This window comes from Anopheles funestus, chromosome X (assembly GCF_943734845.2).
Source record: "Anopheles funestus chromosome X, idAnoFuneDA-416_04, whole genome shotgun sequence".
Taxonomy (NCBI): Eukaryota; Metazoa; Arthropoda; class Insecta; order Diptera; family Culicidae; genus Anopheles; species Anopheles funestus.
The window spans coordinates 5,149,601-5,171,324 of NC_064597.1; the positions used below are offsets into that span (position 1 = coordinate 5,149,601).

The 21,724-nt window shown below is 37.6% G+C and overlaps 1 protein-coding gene across 2 annotated transcripts in view; it reads left to right on the plus strand.

Annotated features, from left to right (window-relative positions):
* Positions 1-102: 102 nt before the first annotated feature.
* LOC125772359 (telomerase-binding protein EST1A) overlaps positions 103-21,724 on the plus strand; it is a 39,981-nt gene continuing 18,359 nt past the window's right edge. Inside the window, exons 1-9 of one of the 2 annotated variants that reach the window (XM_049444000.1) lie at positions 103-226; positions 308-616; positions 757-1,885; positions 1,962-2,107; positions 2,284-2,304; positions 2,527-3,808; positions 3,893-4,003; positions 4,350-4,624; positions 4,713-4,858. In XM_049444000.1, the coding sequence (XP_049299957.1) occupies positions 794-1,885; positions 1,962-2,107; positions 2,284-2,304; positions 2,527-3,808; positions 3,893-4,003; positions 4,350-4,624; positions 4,713-4,858 (3,073 nt within the window). In that variant the 5' untranslated portion in view covers positions 103-226; positions 308-616; positions 757-793. The remainder of the gene's footprint in view (positions 227-307; positions 617-756; positions 1,886-1,961; positions 2,108-2,283; positions 2,305-2,526; positions 3,809-3,892; positions 4,004-4,349; positions 4,625-4,712; positions 4,859-21,724) is intronic. The other variant, XM_049444010.1, reaches the window with a different exon arrangement.

Consider the following 21,724-nt stretch of genomic DNA (forward strand, 5'->3'; position numbering starts at 1 on the left):
CTACAAGAAAGTAGTAGTCTTTTTCATCATATGTTTACATAGAAAAGCTGAAATTAATTTCACTAATAGTTTTGTATATACCTTTACTCTATGTGAACCTTGGACGATTCTGCTCTAATGTTGCCTATGGCCACAGCTTCATGTATTAGTTCAGCGTGAGATGAGTTTTCTTCTGTCAAATACTTCATTTTGAATCAACATCGGGTGTAAGCGAGATAGAGCAAGGGTAAATGCAAATTAAAACTCGTTCGGTGTTCCCTGTGTTTGTGATTTTCCATTTTTTTGTCGCAATTTTTCATATCCATAGGGATGTCTTTTTTGGACAGTAGCTGGGGATGAAAAATTATTCCGACTAATCAGGAGCGTTTGCGAAAAGTTACTGCAGACAGTGATAAGCTCCGGCGTAAAAGAGACGTATTGAGACGTTGTGTACTTCATCACGCATTCCAGCTGAGAAACGTAAGCGCGTCTTGTACATTGTGGAGGAACCTACGCGCGACGCGAATGAGATCAACTGTTAAAGCCGCAACTTGAGAATTGTGGTTAAAACACCAATAAACCCATTAACCTATCATCCTTTGCCCTGTAACAAGGCGAAAGTTCATAGTACAAGTAGGTAGGTCAACTGATAATGTACGTGATTTGTATCTATTTGTCCTTTTGGCAACGTACCAGCTGATTTTTTAAATATTTGTTATCGAACCACAGTATGGGGTAGAAAAGATTAATCCTATGTACGTTCTAACATTCCGACAGAAAAGCATCGTAAAGCGTCAATTTGGTAGGTAACAGGATGAAAAATGCTACCGTACCACCTGCAGTCGTGTCTTCCACCACTACTTCCGGATCGTCGCGCGGCATCAGCAATAAACGCCAGCAGCAGATTTACAGTCCAGGTAGTGGGCCGCTACGAAAAACAGAATCAACCGGTAACAACCGATCGCATAATTCCGACCAATCAGAGGATCAACCAAGACCGCGTTGGGCGGTTGAAGGATCAGATCCAGTAACAAGTGGTTCAAACCGGGGTGGCTCTTCTAGTGACGTTCAGCAGCCCTTGATGGACTCAAGTGTAACCGGAACCCGTGCAGCAGGCAGCGTTAATTGGCGGTTAGAAGGACAATCAAACCATGTGAATCATATTGCGGGACGCGACGAAATGAATCCGAGGAATTTTTTACCAAATAACGTACCGGTTAACAGCCGAGCAGATCGAATGCAGCGTGATTCGCGCAGTGTTGAGCCACGGTTTGTTGGCGGTTCGAAAAAATCTTCGATACCCTCCCTTTCGCACTTGGAGAACCTAGCGCCCCGTTTACAAAAGAAAACCCTTCAAGATCTCGGATTACCGCAGAACTATCTAGAGATAAAGCGTGCTGAATACCAGCAAGCGATGTCACAAACCTTACCGAATCGTAACTGCTCGCGACAAAATCGAGGCCGGATCCGCTACTCGGGCGGTGGACCTGGTGGAGGTGCAGGAAATAGTGCCTGCTACTCAAACGCTCCTTACAATACGGGACGATCCATGGGTGGAGGACGTCAAATGAACGACGAATATTATCCGCGCCCTCGTAGCCGTTCGTCCGAGGTTGATACAGTCCCGGAGAGGGGTTATCCACCGCGAAGAGGAGGTCAGAACAATAGGGAACGAAACATGGAAGCGGGAAATAGCAGCCGCAATTCAAGTTGTGATCGAAAAGACCGACCAAGGGGTACACCCACTGGATACGTTGGTGACGGTAGTAGAGCTGGAATCCGGTACAGACAATACTCGACTGATAGTAACTCAACGATGCCTGATATGCAAAGTAGCGAGGAACTAAACGTTATGTTTAATGATGGTGTTCCGCTGTACAAGTCAACTAATCAAAAGGAATCGTTTGTAAGTATTGTTTCTAGCCTTTTGACGTATAATAGTTTTCGTGCAGAATGAAATATTTTTCATGGTTTGTACGCAGGACTGGGCAGATGATGATGGTTCGGAATATAATGACCACACGGGTAGACGATGGCATGGAAACGTTGATATGGAGCTAATACCACCGCCCTGTAGTAAATCGGCACCACTCGTGGGCAACTATCGTAACAGACAAAGGAATCGAAGGTAATTAAAGTAAACATTTTACACAAAAGAAACGGATGAATTGAGGTCATAGCCGATAGCTCAGTGATACGCAAAATTATCAACATACAGACATACTGTAATTTATGATAATCGTATTAAAATTTGTTCTGTTTTTTTATCAATAATGCTTGCCTGTTCCAACCACCTGACCGTAGGGATAAACTCAAACGTTCATCGTAAGTTGGAATTTAGAGAATTATATTAAAATCTAAAGCTTATTAAGTTTATATTAAAAATTAGAATGTTCGAAAGTATTAGTTTTACTCTCAGTAGAATGTAAAAATGTTAAGCGTTTGAAGCTTTAAACCTACTGTAATGGTAATTCCATTTTCTCTAGTGACGAAGTTTAATTTTAAAGATGTTAACACTGATGAACGTATTTCCATCTCTATTTGCAGCGATTCTCGATCAAGAAACGATTATTATGATGAATTTAAGGCGCCATATCAACCGCAACGCAATTCTAACCGTAGTCGGCGAAATTCTCAATCATCCAACGTAAGCCGTGAGAATAGCTCGGAGAGACCCTATTCGCGTGGCCATTCGAATCGACGTGGCCATTATCGGGACGCAAGTAGCGATCGAAACTATGAAGCGGGTGGACGCTTTCGAAGACATTCGCGCGATCGATACATAAACCGTAGCCGGGACAATAGCTTGAAGCGGGATGCCGGTGATAGACCGCACGATGAAGATTACAGCGACAACTGGCGAGGTGCAAATTTCAATAATGGTGCGGGACCGTTGGTACACAAAACCGATCAGGCGATCGCCGAGATGACGAAGCAATTTGAAAGCTCAATCGGGATTCAGAAAGCTCCTGGTGTGTTGGTTATACCGACGCGACTGTCGCGCAATAGTGTAGAAACGGTGGGACCCGAAGGCAGCGATCATGTAGCAACGAAGATGCTGTTTGATCCAAAAAATCCATCCCAACCGATTGTTGTGACACGAACGCTTTCGAGGGGACATCCGCGCGAAAGTTTTCGACGTGATGAGGCAAGAGACTTAGCGAGCTATAATCTTAAAATATCGGGCGGCCCGGCCTGGTACAATCCGGATGCACAGCAAGCGAAATTGCTGCGACAAAAAGATTTGGTCTACCAGGTAGTACAGGCGGACGCGCAGCTTCAAGAGCTGAACGAGCGAAGCAACCTGTTCACCGAATGGGACGAATATGTTGCGATTCGGCACCGGTTGCAGCAGCTGCTGGAAACGTTCTTGGTAAAGGAAATGCGTTTCGCGCAGGACGTAAATTTGGAGCACCATTTCTGGAAGCTGCTGTTTTACGGCATAATCGAGCAGTTGCGAAAGATGCTTAGCGAGACACAGGATGAGCAAAGGAAGCGTTATTTGCAGGATCGAGCACTGGAAGTAGTGGAGAGTGGATCTAACTACTTCGAGCAGCTGCTAGCATTGCTTGAAAGAGAGTATCGATTCAATCTAGACCAATTTATCGGTGCGAATGCTGCATCCAGCGTGAAAGGTCTGCGCTACGGGCTGGCACTTGTATCCTCCCAGAAGATATTCCTCTTTCTGGGTGATCTTGCAAGGTACCGCGAGCAGATCACCGAAAGCCACAACTACCGTAAAGCCAAGCAGTGGTACGTAAAAGCACAACAAATCTTGCCAAAGAATGGACGGCCGTACAATCAGCTTGCTCTACTATCGGTATATGCGGTAATGTCGTTTATTAATTTTCATTTAATTTTTCTCATTTTAATTAACAAAACAACGTTTTATATATTTTTTTCCGATTTATAGAAACGTAAAATCGACGCTGTTTATTTCTACATGCGTAGTTTGATGTCTTCAAATCCTTTCGAATCTGCACGGGAAAGTCTAATGGATTTGTTTAACGAAACAAAAAAGAAGGTATTTGATTTTTAAATGATTTTCTATATTTTTTTTTGGGGTTTTTGATTACTCTTAAGCAAATATTAACTTCCAACAATGTAAAAGAAATTGCTATCGATTTCTTACTTCAATCTTTAAATCTTGTGAAGAAAAAATGAACAATTTTTTCCTCTTTTCCTTATGCGTACAATACTCAAAATGGATACTCAAAAGTATAAATTAGCGGTGAGTGAATGGGGTTCCTCGATTTGAAAAACTTTTAAAAATGCGCTTTAATCAATTTACTCATGGTACTGGAGCTGAAATTCTGTTTTTTAATCTGGTTAATATATTTTTTCTTCTTTATTTAAATCATAACCTTTAGTTCGAGAGCAATCAGCGCAAACGTGAAGAAAAATTACATGCCCGGCGGAAGGTAAAGGAGCAACGATTTGATGGTAATTTGCGGCGCGAAATTTGGATTCATCCGGAGGGTGGTTTGCGTTTGCATCGAACCGGGCCGATATATCCGATTGGTGTCAGCAATTCGTGTGATACGAGCGACGAAGAGGAATTGCACAGTCTCAGCTCTATCGAGCTGAACAAACGATTTATTACCAGCTTTTTGCATGTGCTTGGCAAACTGATCACAAAGACAGGGTAAGATATTCCAAACAAACGAACAAAGCAATGCGTGCAGGAAGTGGAATATGCTGATGTTAATATTATCCATTTGTATTTTGTTTAGCATGGAATCGTTTACCCAGTGTGCTTATCAAATGTTGCGTGAGTTCCGAGCGTTGATGCAGTATTCACCGATTGCTGTTACCAGTTACCGGCTGCTCCAGCTAATGTCGCTTAACATGTTTGCCATCGAGATGACAAAATTAAAAGGTAAGTTTTTTTTTATGAAGCTCAATTTTTATGATTCGTATTGTGAAAATATTTGATTTTTTTTATTAAATATTGTTTAGCAAGGTTATATTAAGATTTAATATTTTTAAATTACATTAAACCTTTCAGTTTCCATCGATTCTAATATAGTTCGACGTTCCTACATGTGGTTTTGTTTGTTTCATTCTTATCTGCTCAAGATTAGAGCGTGTTGCTACGTAGGCTTGTGATTCGCTTATTGAATTGCAAACAAACAATATTACGTAACACGTTCCTGGTGCATTGTTGTGTTGGATGCAACTACTGAGCTGATTATGAAATCAATAAAGGGTAACATTTAAAGCCCAAACAGCAGTTCATCTGTGATAAGGTTCTCCGAGGTACTTTACAAAACCATAAGTTTTGTGAATCAAATTCTTGATATAATTATGGAAGATGTTGTTGGGCTTCAGAACTTAGTTTGTAGACCCTTTGTTTCAGCAGCACATCGGCATAGCATCCACAAGTGCGTAATACCGAGGTACTGGTATGCTATTCCAGGAATCTTAAGTAACCAACAATAATTCTTGAGCATTTCTTGATGAAGCCTCAGAAATTACGTCTTTACTATTTCCCTACAAGCTCTCAGTAGGATTCAAGTCCAGACACTGCGCTGGCAACTTCATAAGCTGATTCTTTCTATTTCAAACAAGTCGTTAGCCAACATAACTTGAGTAGTTTCGTTTTTCCTGAAATCTCCATTTTTAGCAACATTTATTTTTCGGATTAAAGCAACATTCCTTAAGCGAGTCAATCTTTAATGCCTTGAATATGATGTACGTGCCTGACACTATTGTTGGAGAAACATCCCCGTACCATAATTTGAGGACTTCCACACAGTATTCTGACCATTTTTACAAATCATTCTATCCATTTCTGAGCTTCTTTGTTAGTTTTACCATCTCTTCTCAGAGATGATTGGATACGTATTGATATATTGGATATGTAATTGTGAGTCCTTGAAGTAAAGAACATGATTACCAACAAAAGTGGTTAAAATGGCAGAACCATGTTTTGCTTTTATAGTTAATTGTTTGTTCTTAAAACAGAGAACATCTGTCGATGGAGCATGCTAATTAATCGCGTGGTGTCAAGTGCCAAATGTATCTTGCTTGCCTCATTAATCTTGACCAATTTAATATTTCAAACAACATCCCCACGCTAAGTGGTCGATGACTTCATTTTCGATCGATCTTGCTACAGCAACGCGGCTACCGTTGAGTAGACGCTTAATTGGACATTATAGCTTGTTTCGTGCTGAGAACTCACAGCAATCGGTACGTAATTTTAAACAACCATTGCCGAATATGTTGAATTGCGTATGTAGCGTGAAAGTAGTGCAATGTGCGTCTCGAAACGGGAGTGCTACTTATCGGCTATTTGAAATGGTTCGTTGGAAGAAGAATACTCAAACCGTACTTGTACGAACATTGAGATGGAATAAATGTATTTTTTGTATTTATTATACAATCATTTTTCCATAATCTCTCTCTCTCTTCTTGGTCTCTCTCTTCTTAACGACCTTACCACAGGTCATGGCGGTCATTTATGGCCTACTAGACTTACTTTTATCTAGATATGAGAACAACAACTCGTTTTAGTGAGTTAACTCAGAGTGAATGAGTCGTTATTAGGGGTCAGGTCGTTTATCGATAGTGTGATTCTCTTAAGTTTTGGGGCCTCAATTACCATTCCGCTTAGGGCCTCCGAAAAGCTTGATCCGCCACTGCTCCCAAGGCCTTAGCTTTTTGGAAAATTTAGCAAAATAATTGAAATAATTTATAAATAATTTATAAATTGATTTAGTTAAATGACAAATGGTTGAAATAGGTTTCTTTTTACTCAAATAATGCTTTAAATATAAAAAAAGAATAAAAAATCGGAAAAAAAATTTAAAAAAATTTCTACTCGAAAATTGCATAAGGCTTACCCCTTACGATTTTTTGAGAAATTTTGCAAAAAAAATAAAATTGTTTTATTTTAATCCCAATTGGTTGCAATGAGTTTCTTTTCACTCAAATAATGATTGAAATAAAAAAAAAGAGTGAAAAATAATGAAAAAATCAAAAAATTCAAAAAAATGAAAATTTACTAAGGGTCATTTTTGCTCCAAATTTTGCCTATAACTCGGTCGGTATCCAACGGATCGCCAATCTTTAACCTGTGGTCGATAGATGGCATCAATGGCTACATTTTCTTCTTGGACGGCCATACCGTCAGATGTCTGTGCCAGAAGTTATTCAGGGAACCAAGTTCCTTACCCTGTTTGAGAAAATGTAAAAATTTTCTCATTTTTGCACCAACTTTTGCCTATAACTCGGTCGGTATCCAACGGATCGCCAATCTTTAACTTGTGGTCGATAGATGGCACCAATGGCTACATTTTCTTCTTGGACGGCCATACCGTCAGATGTCTGTGCCAGAAGTTATTCGAGGAACCAAGTTCCTTACCCTGTTTCTGAACAATTTAGCAATATTGAAAAATGTGATATATTTTAATGGGAATTTGTTGCAATATGTTTCTTTTCACTCAAATAATGCTTTAAACTAAAAATAGAATAAAAAATCGAAAAAAAAAAATTCAAAAAAATTTCAACTCGAAAATTTCATAAGGCTTACCCCTTACGTTTTTTTTGAGAAATTTTGCAAAAAAAATAAAATTGTTTTATTTTAATCCCAATTGGTTGCAATGAGTTTCTTTTCACTCAAATAATGATTGAAATAAAAAAAAGAGTGGAAAATAATGAAAAAATCGAAAAATTCAAAAAAATAAAAATTTACTAAGGGTCATTTTTGCACCAAATTTTGCCTATAACTCGGTCGGTATCCAACGGATCGCCAATCTTTAACCTGTGGTTGATAGATGGCATCAATGGCTACATTTTCTTCTTGGACGGCCATGCCCTCAGATGTCTGTGCCAGAAGTTATTCAGGGAACCAAGTTCCTTACCCTGTTTGAGAAAATGTAAAAATTTTCTCATTTTTGCACCAACTTTTGCCTATAACTCGGTCGGTATCCAACGGATCGCCAATCTTTAACTTGTGGTCGATAGATGGCACCAATGGCTACATTTTCTTCTTGGACGGCCATACCGTCAGATGTCTGTGCCAGAAGTTATTCAGGGAACCAAGTTCCTTACCCTGTTTCTGAACAATTTAGCAATATTGAAAAATGTGATATATTTTAATGGGAATTTGTTGCAATATGTTTCTTTTCACTCAAATAATGCTTTAAACTAAAAATAGAATAAAAAATCGAAAAAAAAAATTTCAAAAAAATTTCAACTCGAAAATTTCATAAGGCTTACCCCTTACGTTTTTTTTGAGAAATTTTGCAAAAAAATTAAATTGATTTTTTTTAATGCCAATTAGTCGCAATGAGTTTCTTTTCACTCAAATAATGCTTTAAATAATAAAAAAGAATGAAAAATTAATTAATTTGAAAATCTCCTAAGGCTATAGACTTCAACTTTTTTCATTCAAAGTGGGATCTTATTTTTAAGCTTTCGCATATTTTCTCCAACAAGACGTTTCTCTATTGTTTCTAAAGAATACAGCCGTTTAAATCTTTCGCATTCGTAATCGGATGAATGATCGTATGATAATGTTAAAATGAACATTTATACGAATGTTTTACTTTGCCAAAAAGTGAAAAACCGGCAGAGAGGTGGCCGGTTGCACCTTGTCTCGTGCGCTAAAGCGAAGAAAGAACAGTTGTGCGTTGGAAAATGAAAATGAATTTTTCACATTTTGCTGCGGTTGAGGGGCTTTCGTTCACACCATATCGCTTTTGGAGCAAAGAACAAGCTGTTTTTTTGTTGCTTTAACAGCTTATTTTAATGACAATGTCGTGGCAAAGCGTAAACAGCAACAGGCGAATAGGAAGGGTTAACGCATGCATGCTTAACTTCTCCCGATCGTGGCTGATAACGGAAGTGTGTGAAAATCATTACAATGAGTGAAAACCATTCCTATGTTTTCGCACATTCCCGTCTTTTGTTACGTTTTGCCTTTTCTTTCGTGCCTTTGACCGCTAGCTAGATTATTCTGTTCTGTTTCTGTGTGTGTGTGTGTGTGTGTGTTTTTTTTAATTCCCTCTCTAGTCCACATGCTGTGTCCTAGCACTTTCGGATGTGTATTACGGTCATTAGCACGGTCAAAACCCTTTAGATAAAAGGTTCCAAGCAGCAACGTACGGCAAAAACAAAGCAACATCCAAGATAAAGCAAATCAGAATCGCACATTGACCCCGTGCATGTTATGTAAACGTACGGAAACAGGAGTATTTGAAATGCTGTGCCCGAATAAATCAGGCTTATTAAAACTTTATTGCATTGTAAGGTATCTGCTTCGTAAGGAAACATAACAGCACAATTAATTACTTAACCTTGTTTAATTAATTAGTCAATCCGTAATCAATCAATTATAATATTACATTTTTGTCTGAAATATGAAAAAACCCACTAACAGAATACGCAATAACTGAATCCCATTATGTCAATCACAAGATGTATGCATTTTATTTTGCTTTAATTGTTTCGTTTTGTTTTGGCTAATAGGCTAGCAGCAGTGATGTCACAACTGGTTTTGTGGCAGATACCATGGATTAAAGATTTGCAATTATTCGAATTTGCCTCTGCGAAGGAAGAAGATGATGAACCGCAGTCTCAGGGAAGTAAAAAAAACAAGAGTAAAAGAGTGGATAAGCATTGACTACGTTCGTTTGTCTGTACACGACCCTGGTCAAGGCACATTTCAATAAAACAAAAACAATTTGCACCCTCGTAAACAAGTAACATGCCGCCATTGGACGGTACGGATTGGAAAAATAAAAGTATACAAAAAGAGAAGAAAAAAAACCTTAAGCTCCAGGTGCATAAGCACTTCGAGTTGGACGCATGGTTGGTGCAAACGATGCTCCACGTTTTGTGCACGTTGTGAAGAAAGGCCGCAAAGAGGCATCTTGCAAGAATTTAAATTTACGGCGCCAGGTTCATGTTACGCATCCACTCTACCGAAGGGGCCTTATTATTTCGCTTCTTTCTTATGGTGCATCACCCATCCACTTTCTACAACTGTGCTCGTTCTTCCCTGCAAGCAATAGATAGGATAGAGCAAACAAACCTTACTGAAATAGCAGTTGATACTGCAACAACAACAACAAAAAATTACAGCAATATTTAATATTGAATTGCGTGCACAGTTTAGTGAATGTCAGCTTTCCTACGATTTTTGCTGAGTATTTTTGTTCCCGTAGCCGATAAGTATTTTTTGTATTTTTTTGTATCCATTTTCGTTTTTTTTAACATTTGATTTAATATCTCAACTCCTCAACTCGCTGGTAGATAAACAGCTGAGCTGTTTTGACATTCACTAAACTGTGCACGCGATACAATATCAAAGTTTGCAATTTTATTAAATTATTTTCTCCATTCATTATCAACTGCAAATGTTTATTTTATTCGTTTGAGCTATTCATTAACATAAAATTTGTAATTTCTTACTCAACCGTATAATCATTTTTTATAATCTTTGTATGTAATTATGTTTTATTTATAAACAAAAAAACAAAAAAAAATCTTATAGATAAGAGGACACTGTTGACTAGCCTTTTTTGTTTTGTTACGTCTTCAGTGACATCTTCACGGAAGACGCTGCCATTGGCGGTGGCGCGTCCAGGCTTTCCGTCGCATGACGTTTCATTCGCCTAACCGGTTTCTTCGTTGCACTCGTCGGGGCCCGGATCGCATAAAACCGATTGTGTCCTAGGGTGTTCCAGGTGATGTGCGGTCTGTTTACCCGCAGCACAAGGCAAGCGGTGGGGTTAGGAGAATTATTACCCTTAAATCACGTCCACGGCAAACGATTACACATACCATGTCTTGCACGGTGTGCGTTGTCTCGCACATGCATTCCGAAATAAAACAATGATGGTCGTATGGCGATTTATATATATATATTTTCTCGTTCTCCAATAGGGCTGCGATCGTTTTGCGACCAAGGCAAAAAGGGTTTTATAAGCTGGTTAAACCGTATTAAAATCGAATCTCGCTTTTGTTCAAACGGTAACGATAGAGATTTGAGTGTTTCCTTACACTACCGCACTGGATGCTTGTGTTGTACTAAATAAGTTTCCCCTAGCACACCGGGTAGACATTAAGGGCGTCGGGGCAAAACAACAAAAACAAAAAAAAAAACATCGGAAAGCTGTACTCATCTTCCACCAGCTCTGTACCGGTTCACGCTCTGATGTCCACAGGTTACGTACGCCGTGTATGCTTTGGTGTAGGTTGGACTGTTTTGCGTAAACTATGTCCTTGAACTTCCGATTGTTGCCTGCGGTCAGTGTACGGGTTTCTTTTTTTTGCTTTGCGACGGCAATTGCAACATCCCAGTTTGATGATCCGTGTTTTTTTTTTCTCTTTTCGTATTCTTGCTTCGTCTTATCCTGTTTCCGTGCGATTGATGCAATCATTACACAATCTCGCAATCCCGTGCTTGGCTAAGGTGGTGTTTTCAGTCAATTTCGACCTGGCATTACCTCTCTCTCGGCAGTCGTTTCGGTATATGTTGGGTCATATACTTTTTTTTTATCAACCAGAGATCCTGCTACGCTTTTATAGGATATTGGGAGGAGAAAAAAAGCGATAATGCTATAATGTAGCTAGTTTTAACAAAGAAATCGTTTCGATATCTTGCTCCTCCATTTTGTTTGCTGCCGTTTCTTGTACCGAATTGCTTACATTTATACCGTAAAGGATTTTTAATTACAAATTTTTTATTATTGATATTACACTTACAAATTTCGAAATATCTTGAATTGTAGAAGTACAGGCTGGAATGTGGAAAAAAGCACAACACAAACAAACAACAACTTCCCCCCCGGGGGAACAACAATCTGCAGGAGAAAAAAATAATAATAATAAAAAAACAGGATCCGTGGGAAGCAGTTGGTGAAGGTGATTTAAATTAACCAACTTACTAATAATTACTGACTGCTTCCACATGCAGAGGAAAGAATCCGGTTTATGCACTTTTGCAGAAATGGAGAAGAAATGGTAGGGCTATTGGAATGCAGTTAGAGGAGTGTTGGTTGGAGGAGGAGAAAGAGGAAGGAGGGAGGAGGGGGTAAATAAATCGCTACCAGTAGCTCATCAATTCTGCCTTTGCGTGTATGCGTGTGGTTCTAAATTTAGAGCAAAATATTATTAGTACTGGTCGGGTTTTCGCATCAGCCTGCTGCCGTGGATGAGGATCTCCCCTTGGGGATTCCATTTTGATCACCAAAGCTAGTTCCGTTGGGTCGGGTTGGGTTGGTATGCGTGCCTGTGTGTGTGTGTGTGGAAAGCAGAAAATAGCAATGGTGGCGTAACATTTAGCACCGTTAGCAATTTTCCCTAAGATACTGTTCATCAGTGCAACACTTAGTGTTGTGTTACCCCTTCGGCCAAAAGCCAACGTAACGTACGGGAAAGGGGATGAGAAAACCACCAACGGGGGAAAAAGGGATGAATCAGAAATGCTGGACAAAGAATTTTGTTGTTGTTGTTTTTTTGCTTCTTGCTTTGCTAGAAGGGATTAATGCGTTCTCAGGTACAGGTTAGTTGCAACATAATTGCAAGTATGTAGGTACGATTAAAGACCTTTTTTCATATTACATAAATTTCGTATTAAAATATGTTTCTGTAATCAAACGGTCATATGTATAGAAATTATATAAAATGTGGATATTCAATCCTTTGCCAAAGGAATTCCTTCACAATTTTTATTTATTTTTTTTTTAATTTATTTGTTTTTTTTTTTAATTGAAAGGATGATGAATATGAACATTTATTTTTTATTTATTTTGCAAAAAAATAATTTCTATACTGTCTTTAAAAATATGAAAATTTCATAAGGCTAAAGCCTTATCTTTTTTTTGGGAACTTTAAATTGATTTATTTTAATGCAAATTGGTTGAAATGAGTTTCTTTTCACTCAAATAATGCTTTAAATAAAACAAAAGTAAAAAATAATAAGAAATTAAAAAAATTAAATAAATTTGAAAATTTCATAAGGTTAATTTTTACACCAACTTTTGCCTATAACTCGGTCGGTATCCAACGGATCGCCAATCTTTAACCTGTGGTCGATAGATGGCATCAATGGCTACATTTTCTTCTTGGACGGCCATGCCCTCAGATGTCTGTGCCAGAAGTTATTCGAGGAACCAAGTTCCTTACCCTGTTTGAGGAAATGTAAAAATTTTCTCATTTTTGCACCAACTTTTGCCTATAACTCGGTCGGTATCCAACGGATCGCCAATCTTTAACTTGTGGTCGATAGATGGCACCAATGGCTACATTTTCTTCTTGGACGGCCATACCCTCAGATGTCTGTGCCAGAAGTTATTCGTGGAACCAAATTCCTTACCCTGTTTGAGAAAATGTAAATTTTTTCTCATTTTTGCACCAACTTTTGCCTATGACTCGGTCGGTATCCTACGGATCGCCAATCTTTAACTTGTGGTCGATAGATGGCACCAATGGCTACATTTTCTTCTTGGACGGCCATACCGTCAGATGTCTGTGCCAGAAGTTATTCAGGGAACCAAGTTCCTTACCCTGTTTCTGAACAATTTAGCAATATTGAAAAATGTGATATATTTTAATGGGAATTCGTTGCAATATGTTTCTTTTCACTCAAATAGTGCTTTAAATTAAAAAAAGAATAAAAAATCAGAAAAAAAATTTAAAAAAGTTTTCAACTCGAAAATTTCATAAGGCTTACCCCTTACGTTTTTTTTGAGAAATTTTGCAGAAAAAATTAATTTGATTTATTTTAATGCCAATTGCTTGAAAACCGTTTCTTTTCACTCAAATAATGCTTTAAACAAAAAAAAGAGTGAAAAATAATAAAAAATTTAAAAAATTTGAAAATTTCCTAAGGCTTTACCTTTTTTTTTTACAACCTTACGTTTTTTTTGAGTAATTTAGCAAAATTTTATTAATATGTTTATTTTAATGCGGATTGGCTGAAATGAGTTTCGATTCACTCAAATAGTGCTTTAAATAATAAAGTCCAATATTTACATCGAGCAACAAAAATGCTGAAACAACCCGTTGAAATGTCGCACAGGTTCTATGATACTGACGCAGTTTATCTTCATCATTCACTGTCATTGTTAATTATGATTGAAGGCGTATTTAGATGCTCCGGTTGGCTCGTGGTATTCCATACCGCCTCGTTCGCGACAGTAGACATCCTTCTTATAGAGACCTCGTAGTCTGATCGCTTTATCCATTCGGGCGTTCTGGACGGATTTTTACTGAAAGTTAAAAAAAAGGAAATTTATCGAAGCCTAAAGGAATAACATATTTGTTTGGCTTTGTTTCAGCTTCAACAGTGCAGCAACTATGATGTGCCACGTACTGTTCAAAGTCGTATTTCTTATTAAAATCGATAAAGAACTTTATGAGTCACAAAGATTTGAAGATGAGCTTTTTAAGAAAAAAACATTCAAATAATTTTTAACCCAACTTTTAAGGTCAAGATCTCTAAGACACGATCAGTCATAGCTTCAGCTCTTTAAAAAAAAGAAAACTAAAATCGTCCTTTCGCATTTTGCGATCCAAATCACCCCCAAAATAGCAATAGTTCACCAGTACGAAACGAAAAGCTTAATGTCCGGAAAGTATACTGCTCAAGAATACCAAGAATTGTGCACATTTGTTTAAACTTTCTCCCGTTACCTTTATGTTACGGATACATCGTTTAAATCTTCTTCTATGGTCAGTAAAAACGGTCGTGTTTAACAAAAAACAAAAATCAGCATGAAAAATCACCAACGAATCATCTCATTAAGTGCGTGTTTATGCGCATACATTAACATATATATTATTCAAATGACATGACACAATTTAAAACGGTTCGTGCCTTTTAGGTCATTGACGTGTAGGATCAGTGTTGATTTCAAGTGCTGTGAGGTTTTTTTTTCTTCCTCCATTTTCGTTTTGTTTGCCCGTCTATTATTGTTTTAGTCTAATTTTGTTTACATCCTGCAGTACATTAAGTATTTGGAATTCGATTTAAATAATCTGTCCTTGACGTGGGGAGGAATGTTTGGGGGTTGAGAAACACTGCATGAATATTTTGTTTTTTCGGGTTGGGTTTTTTGTTGTTAATTACACTTGAGTTACACATCTCATTATTTGTCCACTTGATGCTAATTTGGTAGATGAATTGTACCGTGTAAACGATATTTGTTTGACATTTTTGCAAGCAACTTATGCGTGTCTTTCGCTTTCCTCTTTCGAAAGAAATAAGTTCAAAGTATTCATTACAACAGCAACAAACAAAAAAAGAGCTCTATATGAGCATGATTACGCCTAAGCTTTTGATTAAGTATGATGTACGTCCATTCTGCTTTGTACATACATTCTTGCTCTTTTTTTTCTTTATATAGAGCTGTTTGCTCAAGATCCCGCGAACCGATGGAAGTTACGGTCGATGGCGTTACTCTACTTTATTATGTATGCAGTATGTAACACTTCAGCTGCAATTTTCTCCTGTCCGTCGCTCCGAATTGTTAGCTTACCTTTTCGCATTTTTACCTTAACCGGGAGCCAATTCGCTATTAGCGATCTTACGCGGTTTTGACAAAATTCGATTCCATTCTTTTTCACGCTACTGTTTTCGCACTGAACTATTTGTCATGTGTAAGGAAGTGTAAATTATTGTTAGCAAATTTTTTTTTTTCAAATTTATTATTGTGTTTTTTTACAACAAAACAAGTCAAGTTCCTAACGTTTGCTATCCGATCTGTTCGCTTTTCGTTGTTTTTTTCTACCTTCCCCGCGATTATGCTCGATCCAATTCGTGGAATCTTACCCGGCTTCAAGTGGAAATAATTAAATGCTCATTACATGACAATTATACAACATAAAGTATGTTTAATTACGTTCTTAACGGCCATTCTTGCCTGCGTTTCACTGCTGCTCTGGTGGCACGGTCACATTACGGCGGAGCGTTGCCTTTATAATGGCCAACAGCCACAACAGGCCGATGAAACGATGACGCCAACTGGACGCGCCTCAGCTGTCTGGACAGATTTTTGCTGTCCTTTTTTTGTTTTGCTGGCGCTGCGCACATGATAGCCAACGGGAATCTTGACAAGAGTGTTACGCCCGAACGAAAGAAAGAGAAGGTCGAGTTTGCAGGGTGAGAGAAGCAAAAGAAAAGAGAAGGAGAAAAAGACATATAAGAGGGAAGGAAGATTATGAAAAAAAATCATAAGAAGAAGAAGGGAGAAAATAATTGTATTAGCTAAAGAATTGCGTTACGCGTGTGTTTTCTTCATCAAGGTGTTCATATAATGTGTTTATATTTCTTTTTTTTGATAAATTTAGCCACCTTTATATTTAATTATTTTCTTTAAATTTTTAATTATTTACCAAAAAAGTTTTATAATAGCTTTATAAATTTACTCATTTTATTTCAAATATGTTTATGAATGGAATATATTCAATATAAAAATTCAATATTGAATCTATCGTTCATTATTTAAACTTTGTTTAATTCTTCTTCTTTCTTTGGTTCTACAGTTCTTGATTATAATTTATTGCCCAATGGGTATTTATGAGCGAAATATAAGTACACGATCCCTCGAGGTCCAGTGGAGATTTCCACCCAGACATGAAGCGTGTTGTTGTGTTGTGTTTTGTCGTTTTTATACTGATGTTATTCTTTGTTAAAACTTCATATTTATATTTATAATATTTGCTGCTCGTTTTCTGACAGCTGACTTGCAATATATATTTTTTTTTTAGTTTTTCTATCTCTTTTTGTCATTATTTAACGTTGAATGAATTTGTTCTAAAGATTTGACATTTGACAGCTCCAAGCTGGATACGTTTATATGACATGATTACAACAAATGACGTTTACAACAAATTTATGTTTATGTGTCCATCTACTGCAATATTCCCAAATAACTTGCTTGAAATGTTTAAAAAGCTTTTTCTGCTCATCAGCTAGTTGTTTACTTGAAGATTTGCCGCTTTATCATCGATTGTCGAAAGGATTCACAACACAAGAAACGAACCCGGGCAATATAAATGTGCATTGACATTACGGATAGCAAATGTCTAGTTACGTTTGAACAATGTTCAGATAGGCAACAGCATTTTAGTTAAACGTCAAATGTTTACTTACGGTTGCTTTAGCTCATGTTATAACTGGTTCATATATTTTATTTTTAATCCTCCTCTTGGGAAACTGTAAACAAAAACGTTCGAAAACAAAACCAAGCTCGAGTTAGAGGTGCAAAAAAACAAACAACTGACCGTAGTCGTCGTATTGCAGCCTGAATGCTTGACATAGTTCAATAAAACCAACCTAACCGTGTAATCTATCGCATGTGATCATGCTACACGCTAGATTTCTCCTCCGCCTGGGTCTGATTACCGTCCGATTCCAAGTATTTTAGCGACGACGCTAGCGATAGGTGCGAGGGAATGTTATTCACCACGTGATTTATTGATTTTATTCGGTTACAATGCCGTTTTATGGGTTTTCATACTACGGGTCGGTGTATGTTCGATATCGGCGTCGCAAAATCTTTTCCTTATCCGTGGACTACTTCATGGTGATTAAAACGACAGCGCGGCATCTTTTCATGGTGGTCTGCTCAAGATCGTTACTTTTAATCCTATGCTGTAGAGAATTTTACGTCCATAGCGCTTTGGCAGACAAAACCCTACGCCTGGTAGAGAGTTCATACGATGCATCGGTTTCGATGCTATGACATGACGAAAAGGTAATCTGACAAGCTGTAACCAATTTCTACAACATGTCATCGAAATAATAGAAAATGTAGAATTTGGTAGAGAAACTAATCGTTCTTATGTAGGTCAACACTCACAGGTTGAATACGGGTCCATTCTGGGACAGATGAGTTTGATTCATCCCAACGAAACAAAGTGATTGATACTGTGAAAAAATATTATGACAGCGTGTGTAAATCAAACCACATCAGAATAGAGCCGCTAATAAATTATTTTTATTGCTGTATTTCTTCTACTTTCGTGTCTAGTCAAGAGTTGTTCCCTAGGATGTATCAGATTAAACTGCTTTTGGGTGTTTTGAATTTTTAAAACTGAAAGCGTCGCTGGGGGAAGGCAAATCAAAACGAAAATCTTTATTACACACCGGGGAAGTATTAGGTAGCACAGATTTCGGCCGCAGCTTATGTCAGTGGGATTGATTAATTGTTCTAGTTCACTTTGCGTTGGTGTTTAACAAATCAATCTCACCATAAACTTGTCAAAATGGTAGTAGAACGGTGACAATGGACACGATGGGCGGCAAAATATCAGAAAGCATATATATTTACAAACAAGCTGGTCAACACTGACATAATTTATGACAGTTTTGACAGCTTGTTGAATTTTAAATAAACACATCACATGATTGATGAGCAATTTCGTGGGCAGCGTTAAATCTTTTATGTGACGTTAAAGCCGCGTTTGCGATCAAAAGCAGCCGACTTTTCAGGGTTTTCCTCAGTTTTACAAGTGTATTATGGTATGATTTACTACACAATTTCCAATGTTTTGAGGTTAGGTTGATCACTTTGGTGATATTATACGACTATTTTGTGATAACTTCACCCAGATCGTTTGCTGACCCGCGTAGCATTTGGGTTAAGTCCGGGTGAGCTTTTGATTTATTGTTTTGATGGTTCTATAATCAGCCAAAACATATATGTGGGACGTATATGATGGTTTTTCTTGTGCCGCTGTGGGTTTATAGAAATAAACAGATTGTCCTCTTTTCACAAAATAACTGTATTTTTTTTTGCAATATGGTGCCGCTAGTTTTTTTTTATTTAGATTAGATGCAAAAAGGTAGGCTAAATATGGGATAAATTTACGCCTATGCAAAGATCCGTTTGCCGGACCCAACATCTTCAACTTTGATAACAAATATCAAGTCTGACCTTAGGTTTTGAAACTGGCTAGCTAAGTTAGCCTCTGAATTGAAGGTTAGATACTTCTCCTTCCAAGACCAAATCATTATTTTTCAAAAATCTAATCGTCAAATTTCCAAATTTAACGATTTTCCCAATTGTTTGTCTAATGTTTACGATAATTTTTTTTTCAAGTAAGGTTTCGTCGCCTATTTGGCCGTTGAAGTTTTTTAATCTCAATTGCACTTATGCGTTTAAAGCTGCGGAATTAACCTTTAGTAAGTTTTCAAATCGACCAAAAATCAATTTGAGGGGAAAAGAAACGATCGAAACAATTTCAATAACGTGTGAAAGATCTTCCTGTAGTTATTCCTCGAATGAATGAATAATAAATCCTTAACACTAGAACTACCAAGCGCGTTTGGGGCGCGTTTTTTAAAATTGATTCTTACTTTTTCAACGATTTCAAAGTGCTAGAATATGTTTTATTATTTTTTAAGTGTGTACTATAGAACAGACATGTAAAAGTCATAGCTCAACTAATTTGTAATAGTTTAACCTCAAAAAATAATATAATGAAATTGAAGCATTTTAGTGAAATTGACTGCTCCGGTAGTTCTAGTGTCAAAAATACAATTCCCTACATCTAGATCTTTTTTTAAATATTTTTTTTTAGATCATTCTTTCTAGTAGATATATAAAATGCAATAATTAGGGTAGTATTGTTTAATCCTAAAAAATATTGTTATTAAGAAAAAGCGTCAAAATCACCAGTCCGATAGTTCTAGTGTTATGCCATACATATAGAATGTTTTCGTAGCAGAAGCGTATTATACAATGACAATCAGCTGTTTCTCGAAAGAGTTATGAAGCTCAATGAGCCATAAGAACCTTGACGCTTGTCTTCTGCGTCTGTTGCTAGTCATGGTTTTACGGTTTGGGTTTGGATATTTGTTTTGCTTTTTCCTTTTTTTGTTGTATCCCCATTCGTAGCCAACCGTTGGTTGATTTTCCACACTTGCAGCTTCCCTTTACTTGTTACCTGCTCGTAACGCTTTCCGATAGTTATTGGATGCGATCCTTCGCTATTGCTTAGAACTTTACCACGATATCGCGTTTGCCAACCTGATCGAAAAGGAAGAAGGAAAAATTATCACCTGCATCAACCCTTACGACTGTTTTTTTTTAAAGCTGTTTTTCGCAGCTCAAACCTTGCCTCACATGACCCGTGCGCCGAGGTGTATGTTTTGCGCGTTCACCTTGAATGGCCAATGGTTCCTTTTGCCGGCCATCCTTAGCAAACACTAAACACAATATCCACGTTAGCGAATTCCTTTTTTTTTTTTGCTAAAGGACAGTAATACAAAACAGAATGCAGAGACGAAAAACTAGAAAAATTAAACGAGATATAGCCTCCGTGTGGATATGTGTTGTGCGAGCGGGTAGTTGGTGGGGAAGGGCGAAGCAGATAAGAGTCAGGCTGTCGTATGGGGCCTGCCAGTTCATTCACCTTCCGCTCAGTGATGAACTCCGTCCGTACGTGTGTGTGTGTGTGCGCCACACCGCAAGGGCCGTATCTATATCGTTTGCTACCGAAGGAAAAGCCATCCGGTGGTGGAATACTCGAGATAGAGATAATTCAAGACCATTGGCTTTGTCTTTCGGACCATTGCTGGCTGGCCGGAGCGTCTGAAATGCGTCGTTCGCTCGTAGTAGGAATTTTACCATCAGAACATCATCATAATATTTAGCAGAAGGTATCGCCACCGGATGTAGCGATCATCGTTCCAAATGAGCGACGCGTAGTAATTTTGAAAACTAACGAGGTTCGCAAAATATGGGATGCTGTTTAAATTGAGGTAATACATAACTTTGCTGATATGTGTGCACTTGTGTGTAGTACAATTTAGTGCAAAGAAAAAAAAAGTTTACTTAATTGGTTTGTTGCTTTATAAAATTCATTTGCTTTACTTAACACAATTCATTATGGCACAGTGTTGTTTGCTATAAAAATAATTCACTCATTTGTGTACTATTTTCTTGTTGTGTAATATTTTTTTAAATTTTTATTTTTTTAAATTTTTTATTTTTTAAAATTTTTTATTTTTTTTATTTTTTAACTACTAATTAAACATAAATTAACAAACTTTTTCATGTATCAAAAACCATTTTACCTATCGTTTTAGAGTTCTAGAAAGATTTTAATGAAAACCCCCCCTCGAAACGAAAGGAATGAAACCACACGAAGTCGAATTTAAGGGAGTGTTTCTTAGAACCCATAGCGTATCGTTTCGCGACCATACCACAGAACACATATCGCTTTGCGTTTTGGGTCATCGTCACCGTACATAGAAAGGATGGAAAGCCGAACCAGATCATTATCATGAGTTGGCATGATTGGTTGCCTGATTGTTGGTTGCTTTATCAAGAACCAGATAGTTATTTATACGTATTCGTGTGCACACCATGAACGAATATATAAATGTGTGTTTGTGCATGAATATGTAGCTTTCCGTTTGTACAAAAAAATTATAAAGAAAAAACTCTGATTTTGTTTTTAGCAACAAAAAAAAACCCCGAAGAAGGTTAACGAAAAGCTTAACATTCAACCAAAACTCATTCAGATCAGTCGGAAGTCGAACGCGATAGACGGGGCGGGGGGTTCTGTCTTCTGTACACCGTCTCATCTATCCACTGTTCTGAAAGGTTTACTTTGATTCACTTTTTTCTTTTCTTCGGGGTGGAGATTTAATTTACTCATCGATAAATGATTCGATGAAATGGTTGATGACCTATCCGGGCTTATGGTTAATTATCCGGGAAAAATAATGTGGTACGTCGCTGATAAATGGTACACACACAATACAAACTCAATTCAT